This window comes from Cervus canadensis, chromosome 5 (assembly GCF_019320065.1).
Source record: "Cervus canadensis isolate Bull #8, Minnesota chromosome 5, ASM1932006v1, whole genome shotgun sequence".
In the NCBI taxonomy this organism is placed as follows: Eukaryota; Metazoa; Chordata; class Mammalia; order Artiodactyla; family Cervidae; genus Cervus; species Cervus canadensis.
The window spans coordinates 27,013,824-27,035,599 of NC_057390.1; the positions used below are offsets into that span (position 1 = coordinate 27,013,824).

General features: G+C 40.5%; 1 protein-coding gene across 3 annotated transcripts in view; it reads right to left on the reverse strand.

Moving 5' to 3' along the window:
• Positions 1 to 21,060, reverse strand: part of SRBD1 (S1 RNA binding domain 1) — a 228,083-nt gene extending 207,023 nt beyond the window's left edge. For 2 of the 3 annotated variants that reach the window (XM_043468470.1, XM_043468468.1), the window contains exons 1-4: positions 20,992 to 21,060; positions 18,628 to 18,707; positions 17,667 to 17,841; positions 3,762 to 4,142 (exon numbers count right to left, since the gene is read on the reverse strand). In XM_043468470.1, the coding sequence (XP_043324405.1) occupies positions 3,762 to 4,142; positions 17,667 to 17,841; positions 18,628 to 18,707; positions 20,992 to 21,042 (687 nt within the window). In that variant the 5' untranslated portion in view covers positions 21,043 to 21,060. Of the gene's footprint in view, positions 1 to 3,761; positions 4,143 to 17,666; positions 17,842 to 18,627; positions 18,708 to 20,762 lie in introns of all 3 variants that reach the window. The other variant, XM_043468471.1, reaches the window with a different exon arrangement.
• Between the last annotated feature and the right edge of the window lie 716 nt (positions 21,061 to 21,776).

Genomic DNA, 21,776 nt, shown 5'->3' on the forward strand with positions numbered 1-21,776 from the left:
GCTTCTCAGTTAAGAAAAGAAAACCTCTGGGTATCAACAACTAAACTATTGCTTTAATAATCCAGGCAGCATCTGCAGTTTAAAAGAACTTATATCTAAATTAAACAACACTTAATGACTAGCACTGAGAGAAAGAATTTTTTATTCTTTCAAAAATCAAACCAGCAACTGGACACCTCCCTTCTGAAATGCTATTACTGCTGTTCTCTTCACCCTAACTTATTCACTTTATTACATCACTTATCTTGCCACACAAATAAGTTCCCTAAAGACTGCAAAAGGAAAAATTATGTATGATGTTAGAAGTCAGAAGAGTGGTTTTAGGAAAGGGGACACCGGATTGAGAAGGGGTATAAAGAGATTCTAGGCTGCTGGTAATGTTCTGTTTCTTGATCTGGAAGCTTGTTACATGGTTCCATTTTTGAACACTCATGAGGTGTATACTTTAGTACAATTTTCTCCATATATATTTCAGAAAGTTTGTTTTAAGGCCCATAATAAATACCTCCAGCTAAATTATAAAAAAGCAAGGGTCTATCCAATTGTTTTTACTTAATTCCTCCTAACGAGTGACACATGCTTAAGTGTAAAAGTGCTGTGAGAAAGTTACCTAGACAGTCGTCTCCTTCCTGTCCCACTTCTTTCCCCTATTCTGTCACCCTGTGGTCTTCTTCACCTACATATTTCCACATCATCTCTTGCAAGAATGGGGAAAATGACTAATAAACAGGTTTTGCTCACTCTTCTTCCCTAATTTAGCAAACATTACTAATATATTGCATATGGCTCCTCTACTCCCACCTCCCTCAAAATAGACTACATAATAGCAATCACCACTTAAGAGCATTTAATTTTCTCAAAAACTGCTTGTAGCTAGTCATGTCTTCAAATTCTTATAAAGGTTATGGCATTCACAATATATTTGCTTAATGATGTAATATACTTTAACAAGAACTAGTTTCTTAAGGCAACCACACATTTGCAGTTTGCAGAAAAGCGATGAAGTAAGTTGTTTCTCCCAGAGGAGTCTGGTGATACCAGAACCTGATTAGGAAATAGATACAAAGTGTATTTCTAGGTAAAGTCCCTCCCCAAACAAGATAGTGATGCTCCTGAAAAAGCTATGGAACTTTAGAGTTGACTGAACTGAACTGAACTGAAGAGTTGGAAAAAAAAAAAAAAACCACCTTGAAAGGAAAAAGTTAAGAGGATCAAGATGTCATGATGAGCAGGGTCCATGGTCCTTAAAATGAAGGAAATATAAATAACATTTCTCTCATGTTCAAGACTGAATAATTCCTATACAGTTAATTTCCATCAACCATTCCTTACTAATGAGGTACTTGTCAGAACTTCCCCAAAGAACTTGGGCATACATTTCATTTTGTGGCAGTTAATATGTATACCACAAGCATTTCATTGAGTCTCACTCAAATGTTCAAAGCCTTCCTGATTGTCTTGCTGATTGACTTGACATTACTAATTCTCACTCTGCTCAGCCCGTTTCCCTTTAACACCTGCCACTATTTTCAACCATGTTTGGCAGATAAAATGATTCTCTCTCCTGCTTATGGAAAATAGTATAGGACAGGAAGTCCACACATATGACAAGATTTAAAAGTGATTCAAGGTTAGACAAGGATGACTGTACTGGTTATCTTTTAAAAACCCAAACAAGTTAAGTCACACCTAAAGTTCCCCAGGCAATTTTCCTAAACCCATCTAGAAAATGCTGAGCTTACTAGTGGTCCTCAGGATGCTCAGCGAAGGTCGCAGCTGAGGCAACCACTTCTCCCAACTCACATGCAAAGGAGTGGCATATTCTGAGAACAGGCATGTTTGAGCTGCCAAAAATCACTATTAATATAAGGAGAAAAAATGTTTAGAATTGAAAGGAAAGACAAGCACATTCATACCACTCAGATAATATGGTCAAAGGCCATAAAATAGTTCTAGACCTGAAAGCCGGCTTCCAGTTGATAGTCAAACATCACATGGACATTCCTGCTACAGATATACAGATGAAACTTTTACCCCTGGCTGCTCTTCTTCCACCACTCACCCTTTGGCAGTTGGGGACCTGTTCTCACTGTACACTTTTCCCTCCTCACTAGCTAAAACTAATGGTAAATGAATTGTGGGGCTGTCATCTCCCACCTTTCGTAAAGAAGCAGGGAAATCTGATCTACCAAGAGAAAACAACAACTCAAACAGACGGGGTGAAAATGGGTGATCATGAAATCTCTGAAATAGAGAAAATCAAGAAAATGGCTTCTTCAAGTCCTCAGTTTTCCAATTTCTGGTTCAAGGCCTTAGGAGACTTGATCACACTTCGTCCCTTGCATTCTTCGAAAGGCCCCTGCATCCTCTTTTCTGCTTAAGCTCATTAGAAGCAGGATTCTATTACTTGTAAACAACCGTCATAAGTAGGGTTATTTTCATTTCTTTTACACAGATTATGAGATATGGGTGTGAAGCAGAGTTTCATAGAATAACTAACCCTTGACTTCATTTTGCAAAACTTATTTCCATAGTTCAAGAGACTTCCTGCGCTTTGAAACCTTCCCCCTCCTTCCTACTCAGGGTCAACCAGTAGAGGTAGATCTACGTCAACAGCAGAGATAGGCTGAAAAGTTAAGGAGAAGAGAAGGGAAGTGGGACTCACCCACCTGCCCCTGTAGGTCTGGGCTGGAACCAAGGGATCTGCATGTTAAGAAAGCCTTCAGGGTAAACCTGATGGAGGCTGTTTTAAATGTCTTTTTAAAACATTTCCTTGTAGGCCTAAGTGAAAAAAAGAAAAAGAAGGCATAGAAAGGAGCCTAATTATGCCGTTTCTCCATTTTGGACTGTTCAGGAATGAGACGAAAGCTATAAGGCAACATTCTACTCCTCAATGAGTCACAGAGAAGAAAAATCATAATTAAACGTTACTGGCAATGTTCAACTAGTAGGTAATAGAAAAGGCAGCATGGGTAAAAAGGAGTTCCTCTGAAGAGAAGGTAACACACAGACGATTCCAGACTGAGAAGTGGTATTTCCCAGCAGAGGCACTGGGCTCCAGAGCAGCATTTCCCACCAGAGGAAGGAGCACTTGTCAGAATCACCATGGGTCAGACAATAAGGAGGGAGGTGATCCCTATCCACCCTGAGGGGTACTGCTATGATTAAGTCTGAAATGTTCACAGAGTGTGTGGGGGTGGACAAAACATTGAGAATCACTGTTTAATGAGTCACTCCTCAGGTCTTCTCTACCATCCTCAAAGCTAGTCAAAGAAACAAAGAAATATGATCTCTCCTGTAGTAAGAAATATAATTATGGGAGCCCAAGTTGGAATTCGGATGGAAATTTCCTTTAAGAAGTTACTAGGCCTGGTTCATAGTGTATTACAACATTACACTAAGAGTTAAGTAGACGTACTAACAGTCAATGACTTAATCACCTGCACTGCTTTTATGGGGAATTACAGTCCAAGTACAAAGCAAAAACTTACCAAGGAACTTAGGAGGGCCCAATCTGTTGAGGTGATCTGTCTATAGAATACATGTTCACTAGAACACCATGGAAAGAAATCTACTTTCCTGAGGTCACAGCTTTTAACTGAAGAATTAATGACAATAAGCTATAATACCAAACAACGTACCCAAGAGCCAAAGCCTACAGGAACCACTGGCAAAAGTGACAAGGGAACTCCCAGACCTTCCCTCACCCCATCCCAGTCAAAAAGAATCAAACTGAAGTGACAGAATAAGGCTGTGCATACCTGTACTATGTCCCAGTTCATTTCCACATCCTCAATATTACTGGTATTTGCCGGAAACCTGACAGGCTGCCCCTGAGGACACGTTTCCGTCTTCACTTTCTTCAAAGGGGACTGACCACATGTAAAGTCGTCTTTGTTCTCCTCTTCCTTGCACCCACCTTCCCACATGGCGCTAGTGGACGGCATCTCTATGCTATTATTGCTGCTCTCTAAGCTGCTGGCTTTGTTGGCTTCTTCACCAGTTTTCAGCTTTTTAGTCCTCCGAGCTGAAGGTGACTGAGCTGAATTTTTCCGTTTTGTCTTTGCTGTTTTCAGAGTCTGCCCAGTCTCCAATTTGTTTTTGTCTTCTAAATTAACATCAGCAATAGCGATAGAGTTATTCTAGCAAACCACAAAGAGAAAGAGAACACACGAGAATTAAAAGATTAAAAAAACCAATGGCCCTGGAATATTATTTAGCAATGAAAAGGCACAAATTATTCACATACACAGTAATTTGAAAGAATCTCAAGGAAATTGTTGGGTGGAGAGAAAAAGACTATCTCAAAAAGTTACATACTGTACAGCTGTATTTATATAATATTCCTGGAAAAACTAATGGTTACTTGGGGGGGTCAGAGGGGGGGGTGGAAGTTGGGAGGGAGGTGGGTGTAGCTATGATCCTTGTGGTGATGGAATTGTTCTGTGTGGTGGATACAGAGACCTAAACATAGGGTAATACTGCATAGAACTAAACACACATATACACATAATGCATACAAATGAATACAAATAAAACTGGAGAAATCTAAGTGAGATCACTGGGATTTTATCAATGTCAATATCTTGGTTGTGATATTTAACTATAGTTTTTCAAGATGTTACCATAGGGGGAAATTGGATAAAGGGTACATAATATCTTTCTGTATTATTTTTTAGAACTGCATGTGAAATTACAATTATCTAGAAATAAAAGGTTTAATTTTTTTTAATGAGTAAAGGAAAGGTATACACCTGGCAGAAAAAAACAAGATTTAAAATCTGCAATAAAAAGTCAACCCTTTATGAGAGAAGAGCAACACAGGCTCACAAAGTTCAACAGGCTACACCTGCCACCCGCTTTGCTGAAAGAAAACATGGCAGGACAGCAGGGTAGTATCAGGCATTTTTTTTTTCATAGGAGTCTGCAGTGAGGTACACACAGCTGTCCAGGGGTTATTCTCTGGACCACCCACCTGCCGGGAGACAGCTCAGGAATGAAGCAATGACATCCAGCACTTGTTTTGACACTAGAGTGGGAAATAAAATACAGACCCTGCCCAATGGAATTTTCAATTTCACAAGCTAGCCTGTTTTCAGTTACCTGAGTGAACCAGATGGCACAAACTCGAACAAAAGAACTGCTCCCGAATTAAATGTCAGTAAATATTCACTTTCCTCTCCTAGCAGATATTTTTTCCCAGAATCACTGACTACTGAAAATACTAGAAACTACAAACCATGCCCTCATCCTAACACCCACCCATCACCACCTAACCTGGAAATTATATTCATTCAATAGCCCTCTCAGTATTGCATTTGTAACTGGAACAAAATGGGTAAGAACAGAGGTACAAAAATAGAATTTCCCCCAAAGTCCATAAGAGCTGATAATAACCTGATCAAATTAACTGACATAGCTAAAGAAGGAATATGTCAATCATACGAGAGTTCTCAGCCCCAGAGGAACAGAAAAAGGAAATCTGTAAAAAGCAAGTATGATCAGCATTCTAAGTAATGCACAAAGAAGAGAAAAAGTCAGAAAACAGATTTTGATTAATTTGGTCGCAATAGTAAGAATGGCGTCTTGTGAGATGGATACATCAGACTACCTTAGATTTATGCAGTTAAAACATCCAGTTCTTAGTGTGACTAGCTGAGTACCTTGACCACATTAGGTATTCAATAAACCCAAAAAATTTATCTAATTCTCCTAATCTGAGCCCATGCTCATTAAGTAAATTTCTGATTATTATTTAATTCTCTACTTACTTCAACCTGTCCTATGAGACAGTGCTAGTCACAGGAATTTAACTCCTTGTGATGGTTATATCAAAACTATGCATTATTAAACCAGCACTCTGGTCTTATACAGGCTTCCTTGATAGCTCAGTTGGTAAAGAAGCCACCTGTAATGAAGAAGACCCCAGTCTGATTCCTGGATTGGGAAGATCTGCTGGAGAAGGGAAAGGCTACCCACTCCAGTGTTCTGGCCTGGAGAATTCCACGGACTGTATAGTCAATGGGGTCACAAAGAGTCGGACACGGCTGAGGGACTTTCACTGGTCTTGTACACTCTTATGAGCACGGCTGGTATAAAAACATCCGAGATAGAATGGTTCCTGAGATGCTGAAAAAATTCATGTTCCTGACTTAGAAACCCAGTTCTATGACTTACTATCTGTGGTCCATGAGCAAGTCACTTAACATCTCTTTCCTTGGCTTTCTCGTCTATAAAACCAAGATAATTACAGCACCTGATTCAACAGGTTGTGAAGATTAAGTAAAATCATACAAGTGGAGTGTTGAGCATATTGCCTAGCTAATGATAAGTAATCAAATATCTGCTGATACCACCATCATTATCATGGCTACTACACCCAGACCAATTCCCAGGAGAGAGAAAAGGAAGTAGCTGAAGAAATAAAGAAAAAGGAAAATGACTTAAAGCTGGGGAGTTCAAAATAAGAGAAAAACCAACAATCATAAATCAGATACTTAACATTATCTTCAAGTACTAGAATCTTCAAGTAAATTTTATCTAATGTTTATCAGTGTTGCTCACAGACACGAGACCCTTTCAAGAGATCGGCAGGTTTACAACTATTTTCATAATAATGTCAAGGCACAGTCAGGATGGCTGCTATCCAAAAGTCTACAAGCAATAAATGCTGGAGAGGGTGTGGAGAAAAGGCAACCCTCTTAAACTGTTGGTGGGAATGCAAACTAGTACAGCCACTATGGAGAACAGTGTGGAGATTCCTTAAAAAACTGGAAATAGAACTGCCATGTGACCCAGCAATCCCACTCCTGGGCATACACACCAAGGAAACCAGATTTGAAAGAGACATGCGCACCCCGATGTTCATCACAGCACTGTTTATAATAGCCAGGACATGGAAGCAACCTAGATGCCCACCAGCAGACGAATGGATAAGAAAGCTGTGGTACATGTACACCATGGAATATTACTCAGCCATTAAAAAGAATACATTTGAATCAGTTCTAATTAGATGGATGAAACCGGAGCCCATTATACAGAGTGAAGTAAGTCAGAAAGATAAAAACCCATACAGTATACTAACGCATATACATGGAATTTAAAAAGATGGTAACGATAACCCTATATGCAAAACAGAAAAAGAGACACAGATGGACAGAACAGACTTTTAGACTCTGTGGGAGAAGGCGAGGGTGGGATGTTTAGAGAGAACAGCATCGAAACATGTATATTATCTAGGGTGAAACAGATCACCAGCCCAGGTTGGATGCATGAGACAAGTGCTCGGGGCTGGTGCACTGGGAAGACTCAGAGGGACTGGGTAGAGAGGGAGGTGGGAGGGGGGATCGGGATGGGGAATACATGTAAATCCATGGCTGATTCATGTCAATGTATGGCAAAAACCACTACAATATCGTAAAGTAATTAGCCTCCAACTATAAAAATTTTAAAAAAAGGAAAAAAAAGAGAAAATGCAAAAAAATAAAATAAAATCAGCACACCACAAAAAAAAAAAATAATAATAATGTGAAGGCACCTGACATTTCACTAATGGTACAAGAGCAACGGTAGCAAAAACCAAGACCGTGCACCAAGCTGTACTAATAATCACTGTTCCCCTCACTGTCACACACTTGCAATAAAACAACTGTCAGTGGCACTTAAGAATGAACCAGTGTAAGTTACTAATTTTTAAAACTTCAATCCCTGAACACACACCTTTTTTTGTATTTGTGCTCTGCACTGAAATGTACGTAAAGCACAAGTGTTCACATCAGGACTTCTGCTGCAGGCCAATGCATACTGACGTGCAGTGGTTGTCTCATAGTAAGTCTGTGAACCAGTATTTTTCCAAATGTTATTGTTTAGTCACTAAGTCATATCCAACTCTTTGTGACCCCATGGACTGTAGCCTGCCAGGCTCCTCTGTCCATGAGATTTCCCAGGCAAAAATGCTGCAGTGGGTTGCTATTTCCTTCTCCACAGGATCTTCCCAATGCAGGCACTGAACCCGCATCTCCTGCACTGGCAGGCAGATTCTTTACCACTGAGCCACCAGGGAAGCCTCATCGTTTGCCTAATGACCAACGCATAATGTTACAAGATCATGCATGGGTAAAAGATCCATTCAAATGACACAGACCAACAGATTTCAATGTAATAGAATACAGGGTCGTTACAGGTTCCACAAAGAAACCTTTTAGAAAGTACCACTTACTGAGTTTGTATATAGTATCAAACATCCACAATTATCTAAAAAGGCTATTACAACATCACTTACTTTTCCAAATACATACCTGTGTAGAGGCTGGGATTTCTTTTTTATTTAAATTATCTTCTATCTTCTATACATCAGACATTAAAGATAATTGCAAAAATGTAAAACAACATCATTCTTTCCACTCATTTTTGGTTGTTTTGAAAATATATACCTACTTTTCATTGAAACATGTTATTTGCATTAACATGAAATAGGTTTAATAATATTTTTTAATTAATCAATTATTTTCTCATTTTTAATTTCTAATATGGTATATATTTACAGATATAAATCACATAAGCAAAAGTCCCTTGGGGTCCTTAGTAAGTTCTAAGAGTGTAAAGAAGTCCAATGACCAAAAATTTTGAGAAAAGGTGAATCCAAGCATGTCTAGATCAAAATACAGATCAAAACTATATGGCAATATTGCTCCATTTTTAAAGCTTCTAAGATTCTACAGCCTTCCCCAGTGACATACTCAATCTTAACAAACCATGAAAATATTTTTCCTCCTTATATTTAACCTGAATCTTTGACAGACTGAATAATCACTGTACATTTTCTTTCACTTTCATGGGTTTTTTAATCACTCTTAACACTTCAAATGGTAATTAGGTAGCCTATGACTAAACCCAAAACTCCAGGAAGAATCTGACCATTCTTCTTTATACTGTCTCTGAAAGTAATAAACTGTCTAAATCAAAAAAGTGATTCATTATCTTTACCAGCTGAATCAGTCAGTAGGCCTTGGCCTTTGACCACCTTATGTTGTACTGTGTGAGCTTGACAGCTAACTGGAAAGGAATATGGAGTCAGGGAAGGCTTCTTTAAAACTAGATGTAAAAGACCATTTTTATACTCAGAAGTGACTGAGGAGGAAAACCTGACAAGAGAAAAGAGAGGAGATGACAGAGGGAATAGAGACCCTGCACAAGAGTGGATGAGATCATAAGCCCACGAGGCAAACCCATCCCTGGCAGGAGGAATGACACTTCCTCCATGGCAACAGGATAGAAGGTGAAAACAAATGTGAGCAGATCATTATTTTACTGGTCATTATGATTCAATTGGTCTCAGCTGGGTCATGGGAAAATGACAAATATCACATATTCTCAAATAAATAAAAGGCAACGGCATCAGCTGAGTGAGAGAAGGGAAAGGAACTGAGAAAGTTTTAAGAAAAGAGAAAAAAGTCAAAAATCAAACTTGCTGGAAAAAAATAGTAACTCTACCAGGTATTTCTGATACAAATCAAGGGTCTGAGGTTATGAATCTAATATAAAACAAATCGGTTATAAATCTAATGTAAAACAAATCAAGTCATTGGTAAAGCTGTTTTCTGCTCAGTGCAGGCAGGAGAAGCTATGGCTCACCTATTGCCTTGGTTTAAGTCAGCCATGTAGGGTCAAATAAAAGAAGGGCAAATAGTCTTACTATTTCCTATTCAATAAAAAGTGATTATGTAATCTAGGCTAGATTAGGTAGGAAAAGAATGGGCTGATGCACTATGACAGAGCTCTAGAGTCAAAGGATTTAGGTAGTGGATCTCAACTCTGACTATACATAACAATCCCATGACAAGCTTTAAAAAAGTAATACCACTGGTACCAAGCTCACGTCCAGAATTCTTCAGGAAAGGGGTCTAAGCATTGACATTTTTTTAAAGCTCCCTAGGCTGAGAATTCCTTAGAAGAAATGGAGTAGCCATCATAGTCAACAAAAGAGCCCGAAATGCAGTACTTGGATGCAATCTCAAAAATGACAGGATGATCTCTGTTTGTTTCCAAGGCAAACCATTCAAATTCACGGTAATCCAAGCCTATGCCCCAACCAGTTAACACTGAAGAAGCTGAACTTGAACGGTTCTATGAAGACCTACAATACCTTTTAGAACACCCAAAAAAGATGTCCTTTTCATTATAGGGGACTGGAATGCAAAAGTAGGAAGTCAAGAAACACCTAGAATAACAGGCAAATTTGGCCTTGGAGTACGGAATGAAGCAGGGCAAAGGCTAATAGAGTTTTGCCAAGAGAACGCACTGGTCATAGCAAACACCCTCTTCCAACAACACAAGAGAAGACTCTATACATGGACATCACCAGATGGTCAACACCGAAATCAGACTAATTAGACATCTTTGCAGCCAAAGATGGAGAAGCTCTATACAGTAAGCAAAAACAAGACCGGGAGCTGACTGTGGCTCAGATCATGAACTCCTTATTGCCAAATTCAGACTTAAATTGAAGAAAGTGGGGAAAACCACTAGACCATTCAGGTATGACCTAAGTCAAATCCCTTATGACTATACAGTAGAAGTGAGAAATAGATTTAAGGAACTAGATCTGACAGACAGAGAGCCTGATGAACTATGGACGGAGGTTCACGACATTGTACAGGAGACAGAGATCAAGACCATCCCCATGGAAAAGAAATGCAAACAGGCAAAATGGTTGTCCGAGGAGGCCTTAAAAAGAGCTGTGAAACGAAGAGAAGAGAAAAGCAAAGGAGAAAAGGAAAGATATTCCCATTTGAATGCGGAGTTCCAAACAATAGTCAGGAGAGATAAGAAAGCCTTCCTCAGTGATCAATGCAAAGAAATAGAGGAAAACAACAGAATGGGAAAGACTAGAGATCTCTTCAAGAAATTTAGAGGATACCAAGGGAACATTTCATGCAAAGATGGGCACAATAAAGGACAGAAATGGTATGGACCTAACAGAAGCTGAAGATTTTAAGAAGAGGTGGCAAGAATACACAGAAGAAATGTACAAAAAAGATCTTCATGACCCAGATAATCACAATGGTGTGATCTAGCTGTGATCACTCACCTAGAGCCAGACATCCTGGAATGTGAAGTCAAGTGGGCCTTAGGAAGCATCACTACGAACAACGCTAGTGGATGTGATGGAATTCCAGTTGAGCTATTTCAAATCCTGAAAGATGATGCTGTGAAAGTGCTGCACTCCATATGCCAGCAAATTTGGAAAACTCAGCAGTGGCCACAGGACTGGAAAAGATCAATTTTCATTCCAGTCCCTAAGAAAGGCAATCCCAAAGAATGCTCAAACTACCACACAATTGCACTCATCTCACACGCTAGTAAAGTAATGCTCAAAATTCTCCAAGCCAGGCTTCAGCAATACGTGAACCATGAACTTCCAGATGTTCAAGCTGGTTTTAGAAAAGACAGAGGAACCAAAGATCAAATTGCCAATATCCGCTGGATCATCGAAAAAGCAAGAGAGTTCCAGAAAAACACCTATTTCTGCTTTATTGACTACGCTAAAGCCTTCGACTGTGTGGATCACAATAAACTGTGGAAAATTCCGAAGGAGATGGGAATACCAGACCACCTGACCTGCCTCTTGAGAAACCTGTATGCAGGTCAAAAAGCAACAGTTAGAACTGGACATGGAACAACAGATTGGTTCCAAATAGGAAAAGGAGTACGTCAAGGCTGCATATTGTCACCCTGATTATTTAATTTACATGCAGAGTACATCATGAGAAAGGCTGGGCTGGATAAAGCACAAGCTGGAATCAAGATTGCCGGGAGAAAGATCAGTAACCTCAAATATGCAGATGACACCACCCTTACGGCAGAAAGTGAAAAGGAACTAAAAAGCCTCTTGATGAAAGTGAAAGAGGAGAGTGAAAAAGTTGGCTTCAAGCTCAACATTCAGAAAACTAAGATCATGGCATCTGGTCCCATCACCTCCTGGGAAATAGATGCGGAGACAGTGGAAACAGTGTCAGACTTTATTTTGGGGGGCTCCAAAATCACTGCAGATGGTGACTGCAGCCATGAAATTAAAAGACACTTACTCCTTGGAAGGAAAGTTATGACCAACCTAGATAGCATATTAAAAAGCAGAGACATTACTTTGCTAACAAAGGTCTGTCTGGTCAAGGCTATGGTTTTTCCAGTGGTCATGTATGGATGTGAGAGTTGGACTGTGAAGAAAGCTGAGCACCAAAAAAATTGATGCTTTTGAACTGTGGTGTTGGAGAAGACTCTTGAGAGTCCCTTGGACTGCAAGGAGATCCAACCAGTCCATCCTAAAGGAGATCAGTCCTGGGTGTTCATTGGAAGGACTGATGCTGAAGCTGAAACTCTAGTACTTTGGCCACCTCATGAGAAGAACTGATTCATTGGAAAAGACCCTGATGCTGGGAGGGATCGGGGGCAGGGGGAGAAGGGGACAACAGAGGATGAGATGGCTGGATGGCATCACTGACTCGATGGGCATGGGTTTGTGTAGACTCTGGGAGTTGGTGATAGACAGGGAGACCTGGTGTGCTGCGATTCACGGGGTCGCAAAGAGTCGGACACGACTGAGCGACTGAACTGACTGAACTGAACTGAGGCCGAGAACTGCTAAGAAGTTGTGAAGAAATGGCAAAATTGTTGTAGTAATAGCATCTGAGCAAGTAGGGTGGTAAGACAGGAAAACAGTGAGCTGACAGTACAAAAGTGAGATAGACACAATAGAAATGTCAGAGGTAGCACAGCTTCATGTCATGACAAGATTCAGGTTGAGATCATGAGAGGGGGAGTGAAGGCAGAGAAGAAAAAGTCACTGGAGGTGTGGAGGTTAAAGAACCAGGAACACAGGGTATTAAAACGCTCATCAAGTAGAGGGGAAACCACTGAGAGAAATTACAGAAGATGGCAGAAAGGAAGATATGAAGTTGGAGCTAAATTCTTCAAATGAAGAGTAATGACCAGTGGACTGGCAAATTATAGCAATATGGAGAGGAAGAGACTGAATAATGATGGATTTTGTCTATGATGCTTGCTAGCAACACATTTTGAAATTATTAAGAGACTACCAATTCTAGCTCCACCGAAAATAGGGTTTTCAATTATTTTGTTCAGTGGTGGTTACACCAAGGCAAGATGAAAAACCAATGAAATGAAATCTTCTGAAATGCTCCATGTGTTTTGACTGAGATAGAAAACTAGCTCAATATCTCTTGAGAGGGTTCCCATGTGAATTATCTCTTTCCCTTTAAAAAAAATATACATACATCAAGCATAATGGAAAGGATCAAGAAGTCACCATGACAAGGGTTCTTAAGTTGTACGCTCTTAAACTTTAAAACTTCAGAGGATAGGCATGCGCACGTGTTCCTGAAGAGAAAGTTCATAACTATAATCAAATTCTCAAAGGGTTAGTGACCCCAAAACAAAGAACCACGCAACTAAGATATACTTCCTAATTAGACAGTCAGGCTACTTTTAAGTGCAGCAGCTACTGCTGCTGCTGCTGCTAAGTTGCTTCAGACATGTCCGACTCTGTGCGACCCAATAGACAGCAGCCTACCAGGCTCCCCCATCCCTGGGATTCTCCAGGCAAGAACACTGGAGTGGGTTGCCATTTCCTTCTCCAATGCGTGAAAGTGAAAAGTGAAAGTGAAGTCGCTCAGTCGTGTCCAACTTGTAGCGACCCCATGGACTGCAGTCTACCAGGCTCCTCCATCCATGGGATTGTCCAGGCAAGAGTACTGGAGTGGGCTGCCATCACCTTCTCTGTTAAGTGCATCTATGCCACCCTTAATAAAAAACCTCCAAACTCTGCTAACAAGTCAATGCTTTCTTCAGTTCAATTCAGTTCAGTTGCTCAGTCGGATCCGACTCTTTGCGACCCCATGGACTGCAACACGCCAGGCCTCCACCTGGAGTTGACTCAAACACATGTCTATTGAGTCAGGGATGCCATCCAACCATCTCATCCTTTGTCTTACTCTTCTCCTCCTGCCTTCAATCTTTCCCGGCATTAGGGTATTTTCAAGAGAGTCAGATCTTCACATTAGATGGCCAAAGTACTAAAGTTTCAGCTTCAGCATCAGCCCTTCCAATGAATATTTAGGGCTCATTTCCTTTAGGATGGACTGGTTGGATCTCCTTGCAGTCCAAGGGACTCTCAAGAGTCTTCTCCAACACCACAGTTTAAAAGCATCAATTCTTTGGCGCTCACCTTTCTTTATAGTCCAACTCTCACATCCATACATGACTACTGGAAAAACCATAGCTTTGACAAGATGGACCTTTGTTGGAAAAGTAATGTCTCTACTTTTTAATAAGCTGTCTGGGTTGGTCACAACTTTTCTTCCAAGGAGCAAGTGTCTTTTAATTTCATGGCTGCAGTCACCATCTGCAGTGATTTTGGAGCCCAAGAAAATAAAAGTCTGTCACTGTTTCCACTGCTTCCCCATCTATTTGCCATGAAGTGATGGGACCAGATGCCATGATCTTGGTTTTCTAAATACTGAATTTTAAGCCAACTTTTTCACTCTCCTCTTTCACTTTCATCAAGAGGCTCTTTAGTTCTTCTTTGCTTTCTGCCATAATGTGGGTGGTGTCATCTGCATATCTGAGATTATAGATATTTCTCCCAGCAATCTTGATTCCAACGTGTGCTTCATCCAGTCCAGCATTTCTCATGATGTACTCTGCATATAAGTTAAATAAGCAGGGTGACGATATGCAGCCTTGACGTACTCCTTTTCCTATTTGGAACCAGTCTGTTGTTCCATGTCCAGTTCTAACTGATGCTTCCTGACCTGCATACAGATTTCTTAGGAGGTGGGTCAGGTGGTCTGGTATTCTCATCTCTCAGAATTTTCCACAGTTTACTGTGATCCACACAGTCAAAGGTTTTGGCATAGTCAATAAAGAAGAAATAGATGTTTTTCTGGAACTCTCTTGCTTTTTTGTTGATCCAACGGATGTTGACAATTTGATCTCTGGTTCCTCTGCATTTTCTAAATCCAGCCTGAAAATCGGAAGTTCACAGTTCACATACTGTTGACACCTGGCTTGGAGAATTTTGAGCATTACTTTACTAGCGTGTGAGATGAGTGCAATTGTGCAGTAGTTCAAGCATTCTTTGGCACTGCCTTTCTTTGGGATTGGAATGAAGACTGACCTTTTTCAGTTGTGGCCACTGCTGAGTTTTCCAAATTTGCTGGCATATTGAGTGCAGCACTTTCACAGCATCATCTTTCAGGATTTGAAATAGCTCAACTGGAATTTCATCACCTCCACTAGGGTTGTTTGTAGTGATGCTTCCTAAGGCCCACTTGATTTCGCATTCCAGGATGTCTGGCTCTAGGTGAGTGATCACACCATCGTGATTATCTGGGTCATGAAGATCTTTTTCATATAGTTCTTCTGTGTATTCTTGCCATCTCTTATTAATATCTTCTGCTTCTGTTAGGTCCATACCATTTCTGTCCTTTATTGTGCCCATCTATGCATGAAAAGTACCCTTGGTATCCTCTAATTTTCCTGAAGAGATCTCGTCTTTCCCATTCTATTGTTTTCCTCTATTTCTTAGCATTGATCACTGAGGAAGGCTTTCTTATCTCTCTTTGCTATTCTTTAAAATTCTGCATTCAAATGGGTATATCTTTCCTTTTCTCCTTTGCCTTTCACTTCTCTTCTTTACATAGCTGTTTGTAAGGCCTGATCAGACAACCATTTTGCCTTTTTCCATTTCTTTTTCTTGGGGATGATCTTAATCACTGCCTCCTATACAATGTCACAAACCTCCATCCATAGTTCTTCAGGAACTCTGTCTATCAGATCTAATCCCTTGAATCTATTTGTCACTTCCATTGTATACTCGTAAGGGATTTGATTTAGGTCAGACCTGAATGGTCTAGTGGTTTTCCCTTCAATTTAAGTCTGAATTTGGCAATAAGGAGCTTATGATCTGAGCCACAGTCAGCTCCTGGTCTTGTTTTTGCTGAATGTATAGAAGCATCTCCATCTTTGGCTGCTAAGAACATAATCAATCTGACTTCGGTATTGACCATCTGGTGATGCCCATGTGTACAGTCTTGTGTTGTTGGAAGAGGGTGTTTGCTATGACCAGTGCGTTCTCTTGGCAACACTCTGTTAGCCTTTGCCCTGCTTCACTGTGTACTCCAAAGCTAAATTTGCCTGTTACTCCAGGTGTTTCTCGACTTCCTACTTTTGCATTCCAGTCCCCTGTAACAAAAAGGACATCTTTTTTGGGCTTTAGTTCTCGAAGGTCTTGTAGGCTTTCACAGAACTGTTCAACTTTAACTTCTTCAGCATTATTGGTCAGGGTATAGACTTGGATTACTGTGATACTGAATAGTTTGTCTTGGAAACGGACAGAGACCATTCTGTCATTTTTGAGACTGTATCCAAGTACTGAATTTCAGAGTCTTTTGTTGACTATGATGGCTACTCCATTTCTTCTAAGGGATTCTTGCCCACCGTAGTAGATATCATGGTCATCTGAGTTAAATTCACCCATTCCAGTCCATTTTAGTTCCCTGATTCCCAAAATGTCGATGATCACTCTTGCCATCTCCTGTTTGACTACTTCCAATTTGCCTTGATTCATGGACCTAACATTCCAGGTTTCCATGCAATGTTGCTCTTTATAGCACTGGACTTTACTTCCATCACCTGTCACATTCACAACTAGGTGTTGTTTTTGCTTTGGCTCTGTCTCTTCATTCTTTCTGGAGTTAGTTCTCCATCAATCTCCAGTAGTATATTGGGCACCTACCGACCAGGGGAGTTCACCTTTCAGTGTCCTGTCTTTTCACCTTTTCATTCTGTTCATGGGGGTTCTCAAGGCAAGAATACTGAAGTGCTTTGCCATTCCCTTCTCTAGTGGATCACGTTTTGTCAGAACTCTCCACCATGACCCATCTGTCTCAGGTGGCCCTACACAGCATGGCTCATAGTTTCATTGAGTTAAACAAGGTAGTGGTCCATGTGATCAGATTGGTTAGTTTTCTGTGATTGTGGTTTCTTAGCTATACGTAAAACCTACTCACCTACCCACTAAAAGTGTGTTAGTGAAAAGTTGTCTGTAAAGATGCAGAAACAGAGGTACTGGCTGATAGGAGAAAAGATCGATTTAAAAGCCTGATTCAAGGGCACTGCAATGTAATGTAATGTAATGTAAGATGCAATGTAATGTCCCCTCTATACACAATAAATGAGTCCCTCGGAAGTCAGGCATCCACTGCATATTAAAAAGAGTTATTCTTTTAATTGAACTAGGGAAGCTGTTATTTTAAGGGATACCATAGGGAATGATTTTAGAAACGCATAATTCTTTTGGTACTGCAACAGAGCCTGTAATTTATTGTTGTTGGTGTCTTTTAATTCAGATTGGTGCAGATACAGTGTTTGCTTATGGCAAGACAAACATATGTGCCAGGTGATAAATATTCTTCTTCCTCCAACGTGATAGATCTGATGGTAAATACTATTAAGACCCCTGGCAGAAGACACCATTGATCCGCAGTTTCTGCCATTTACCTGGTTTTTCCTAGTCCACATAAGGAGAAAGTAGCATCACTAATTAAGAAGACACTGCAGGGTTCCCTCTATCCAGCTAAAGTACCTACCAGCTCCTCCTTGACAGCCATGTCTTCTGAGCCATCACTGATCTGCAGTGTGTTCTTCACTCGTGGTACTCTCTTTGGTTTGGATACCTTGGAAACAGGTGGCTTACGGCTTCTGGGTACTTTCTTTTGGGGTTCCCATGCACTGTCCTCCTTATCATCTTCAGAGGCAGATGATCTAGGAGTAAAACGACAGAAAAATTTTCAGGAAATGGAAGCCAAGTGCTAAAGGTTTCTGAAAAAGAGACATATGCTTCTTGAAAAAAAAAGAATAAGGTAGGTGTTTAAAATAAAATGTAGTGATGTGAATACAGACTATGAACTGAAACAAGAAATTTGACCAGAAATACCCTCCAATACACTGTAAATCACTGGTCTCCCTTCATTTTCCTCTTACCCAACCAATATACACAACCATATACTCAAAACATAGGAAATCATTTATTACCTTAAGTAGTAAATAGTAAATGGGTCATATCACACCACAGTCATGGTGAGGTTATTCATTTTTAAACAATATCTAAAGACATTTTTGATTGTCCCTACTTAGGTGGGGGAGGGGGAATATAACCAACGGGTAGAGACCAGGGATGCTGCTAAAGGTCCTACAAAGACAGTTCTCATATCAAAGAATTATCTGGTCAATAGTGCTGAAGTTGAGAAACTGTGCTCTAAAGCAACATAAAAAACTCCCATACTCTTATGGATTGTATATTCTAGTGTAAATATATTATATACTTAGTTGATCACTTTCTCCTTGTTCAACAGTTTATCACTAACACCTAAACAGAGCCTGGAACACAGCTCTGTTCAATGAATACAGTGAGTTCAATAGATATTTGTTGCGTGAATGAATGAAAAAGACAAAGCCTTCTTCAAAAAAAATAACTTCTGAAGTTAGTAAATGACAGAATGCATATCCCTAAAATCATTCTCCCACGCCATATAAAGCAAGTATGCTTACAACTCAGAGAAGGAAGAGAATTCATCTTTGGATATCACAGTCTGGACCTTTGCTTTTGCTCTTCTTGGCAATGATGACATCTGAAAGAAGAAATAAAACATGAAACCACCATGATTTAAATCACTTGAATGACTGATAACTTAATTTGTCTACAAAATGACGTGCCATTGAAAACTAACACTCCAATAGCTCTTCTGCTAGAAAATGCCATAGGAGGGAAAATATGACCATCATTCACAAGCCTGAACACTTGTTTTCCCTTCTATGGCTGCCAATTATAAAGGCAGCTAATAGCCTTCCAATAACTTCAAAAGCCTGGTGAGTGTGGGCCATCTTTGGAAAAACGTAAGTCCTATAGGGTGAGAACTCTTAATTTTTTTTCAGAATTATAGGCTAGCATATACTCGAAGTATTACTGATAATCTATCAGACAGCAAATAATAAAGTGCTTTATTAAACTATATCTCAAAGACAAGAAATGTCTTCCCTCTTCTTTATCTTCTTAAGAGTACAGTTGATGCCGATCTACAAAGCTGACAGTCAATTACATGATGCTGACTGACTAAGCAGCCAGGTTGTTCTTAAAACAAGATAATCTAGTCCCTTATTATAAAATATCACAATACTTAAGTAGGATAACAAATCACAAACGCCACTAAAAAGTATTCCCCAAATTCAAAAGCCCAGCTCTAAATTAAAAAAAAGAAAATAAAAAGTCAAATAGCCAGAGATGTCATACAATCCACAAATTTGCTTTAGCTGATAAATTCTACCTAAAGAATGTTATGTCAAACCTAAAAACTACATTGGACTCTAATATGCTTGTAAACCTTTCAACAAGTTCCTAAACCAAGCCTACATTATAATGCCTCTGTTCTAATTTCTGCTGGGAGAAGGAACACCTCCCAGAAATACCAAAGGGATTGTCACAAAAAAGGGAACAAGTCCTCCTGGCAGCTATCCCTCAACTCAGTCCAGTGGATGCAGAAATACTGGATAGGAAAGCACCCAGAGGGAACCAGGAGAACAAAAAGAAGTAGACAGAAAATTCTTCCATCTTCTCCTTCACCCCCTTTTTGGAATTTTATGTTTCTCAAGGCCATCATTCCTTAAACAAGTGTTCCTTGATACTGATTACAAAGGAATGGATAACTTGTGATTTCTGTGTTGAATGCATTGTACCACAATAACACAGAAACAGAGGAAGTCAGCGTATGATACGGTGGCATTTCAAACCAGGACAGAAATGAATTATTCAATAAGTGGTATTACGACAACCAGCTATCCTCTGCAGGAAAACAAGTGTTTAATTCTTGCTTCCACACCATGAACTAAAAATACACTCCACACTGATGATGTAAACGTACCAAATTAAAAAAAAAACAAAAAAAAACTACAGTACTACAAAGAGTAAAGAAGACCATTTTCATAACTTTGAGTGGAGGTGGGAGAATAAAGCTTTTTCTAGGCATGACTCAAAATTCCAAAAGCCTAAAAGATCAGCAGATTTTACTATGTAAAAATTAAACCCCCAAGTCAGCAGTGGGAGCATTTCAGAACCAAACCAATTTTCTCTGCAATATCCTCCCAAAAAAGCACAGGACACAGTATCTGATACCTCAGAACTAAGGGTAAAGAGAGTATGCTGTCTGAGGCAAAGGAATGTCTCTACAAGCTCTACTCTGCTTCATGAAATTAACAAACGCCCCAGGAAAGAGTCTGGAGGTTTCTTCTCCTGAGAAGGTAAAACAGAGTCTCTAAACTAGGGGATACTAAGTACAGCTGTGGGCAGGGGAACCATACAGAGATTCCCGGTCCCCTTCTCCCACTGTGCTCCCAAAAAAGCTGCCAGGCAGATTCCTACCATCTAGGGAGGAGCAAGTAAAGACTCTTCCTTGTGAATCTGACCCGCCCAACAATAAAAAGCTAAAGATACTAAGCTCCCCACAAACAACTCAACCAGATCAGTGTGCCCCCAGGCACAGAGCTGAGGATGCAGCGGATTCTGCCCGGGACATGATCTGATAGTGAAAAGGGCGCTCTCTCCCACCTCCGTTCACTTGAGGTATGAAAACAGTCTAGGTCTACCCGGGCTTTCCCACAACTGCGCTTATGTACTAGGTGCTGCAATTTACCTGAAAAAACGCGCCAGGTGACACGCAGCAACTAAGAGGGGTTTTCCGAGGGGGTAGGGTGTGGGATACTGCAGACAGTAATATGTAATGAAACTCCTCACTTTAAAAACGGATGTTATTCCCCCAGTGAGGGCTCAGAACTTTTTTAACGGTCCCAAAAATATTAGAGCCGGGGCACCTGGCTCCAGCGAGCCCACAGGAAGCCCGCGAAGGCGGACGTTCGGCTCACCTTCCCGCCCGGCGTGTCAGAAGGTCCGTGATTCTGTGTGCTAGACAACATCTTCCGGTTCCCGCCGGAAGTTTTTCAAACACCGGAAGTCCCGCCTGGCTCCCTCCCGGACTCGCTCATCTCCCAGAGTGGGGTGGAGCCACGCTGAATGGAGGCGGGGCTAGAACGAGGATCTCCTAGAAGCTCTGGGGTGGGACGCTTTCCAGGACTGGGGGCGGAGCTCCATTTACCCGGACCGGTCGGAGGTGGGCCCCAAGGTGTTTGCAAAGGCCGACCCACCTCCCTGTTTTTCTTATTTTTCCTTCTCCTAATCCGCTTTGTTTTTATTTTCTTCTCTCCTCTTTTAAATTTTTTTCAATAATGTTTCTGTTTATTTCATTATTTGTAATTTGCAATGGAAAAATGAAAATCAGTCAAGCTTCAGTCTTTCTAACATGAACGTTAAATATCGGTAATTAACGTTCCAAAGGGTGTTTCTTAAACCCCGAGATAAGGGTGTGCTTTAGGCTTAGGGGCTTATCAAAATTTTCCCTCTTCTGCTAAGTCCTCAAAGGTCCGTCTTTGCCAAAAAAGGGTCGTCAAGTCAAAGCCATTGTTTTTCCAGTAGTCATGTAAGGATGTGAGAGTTGGACTGTAAACAAAACTGCGTGCCAAAGAATTGATGCTTTTGAACTGTGGTGTTGGAGGAGACTCTTGAGAGTCCCTTGGACTGCGAGGAGATCAAACCAGTCCGTCCTAAAGGAAGTCAGTCCTGAATATTCATCGGAAGGACTGATGCTGAAGCT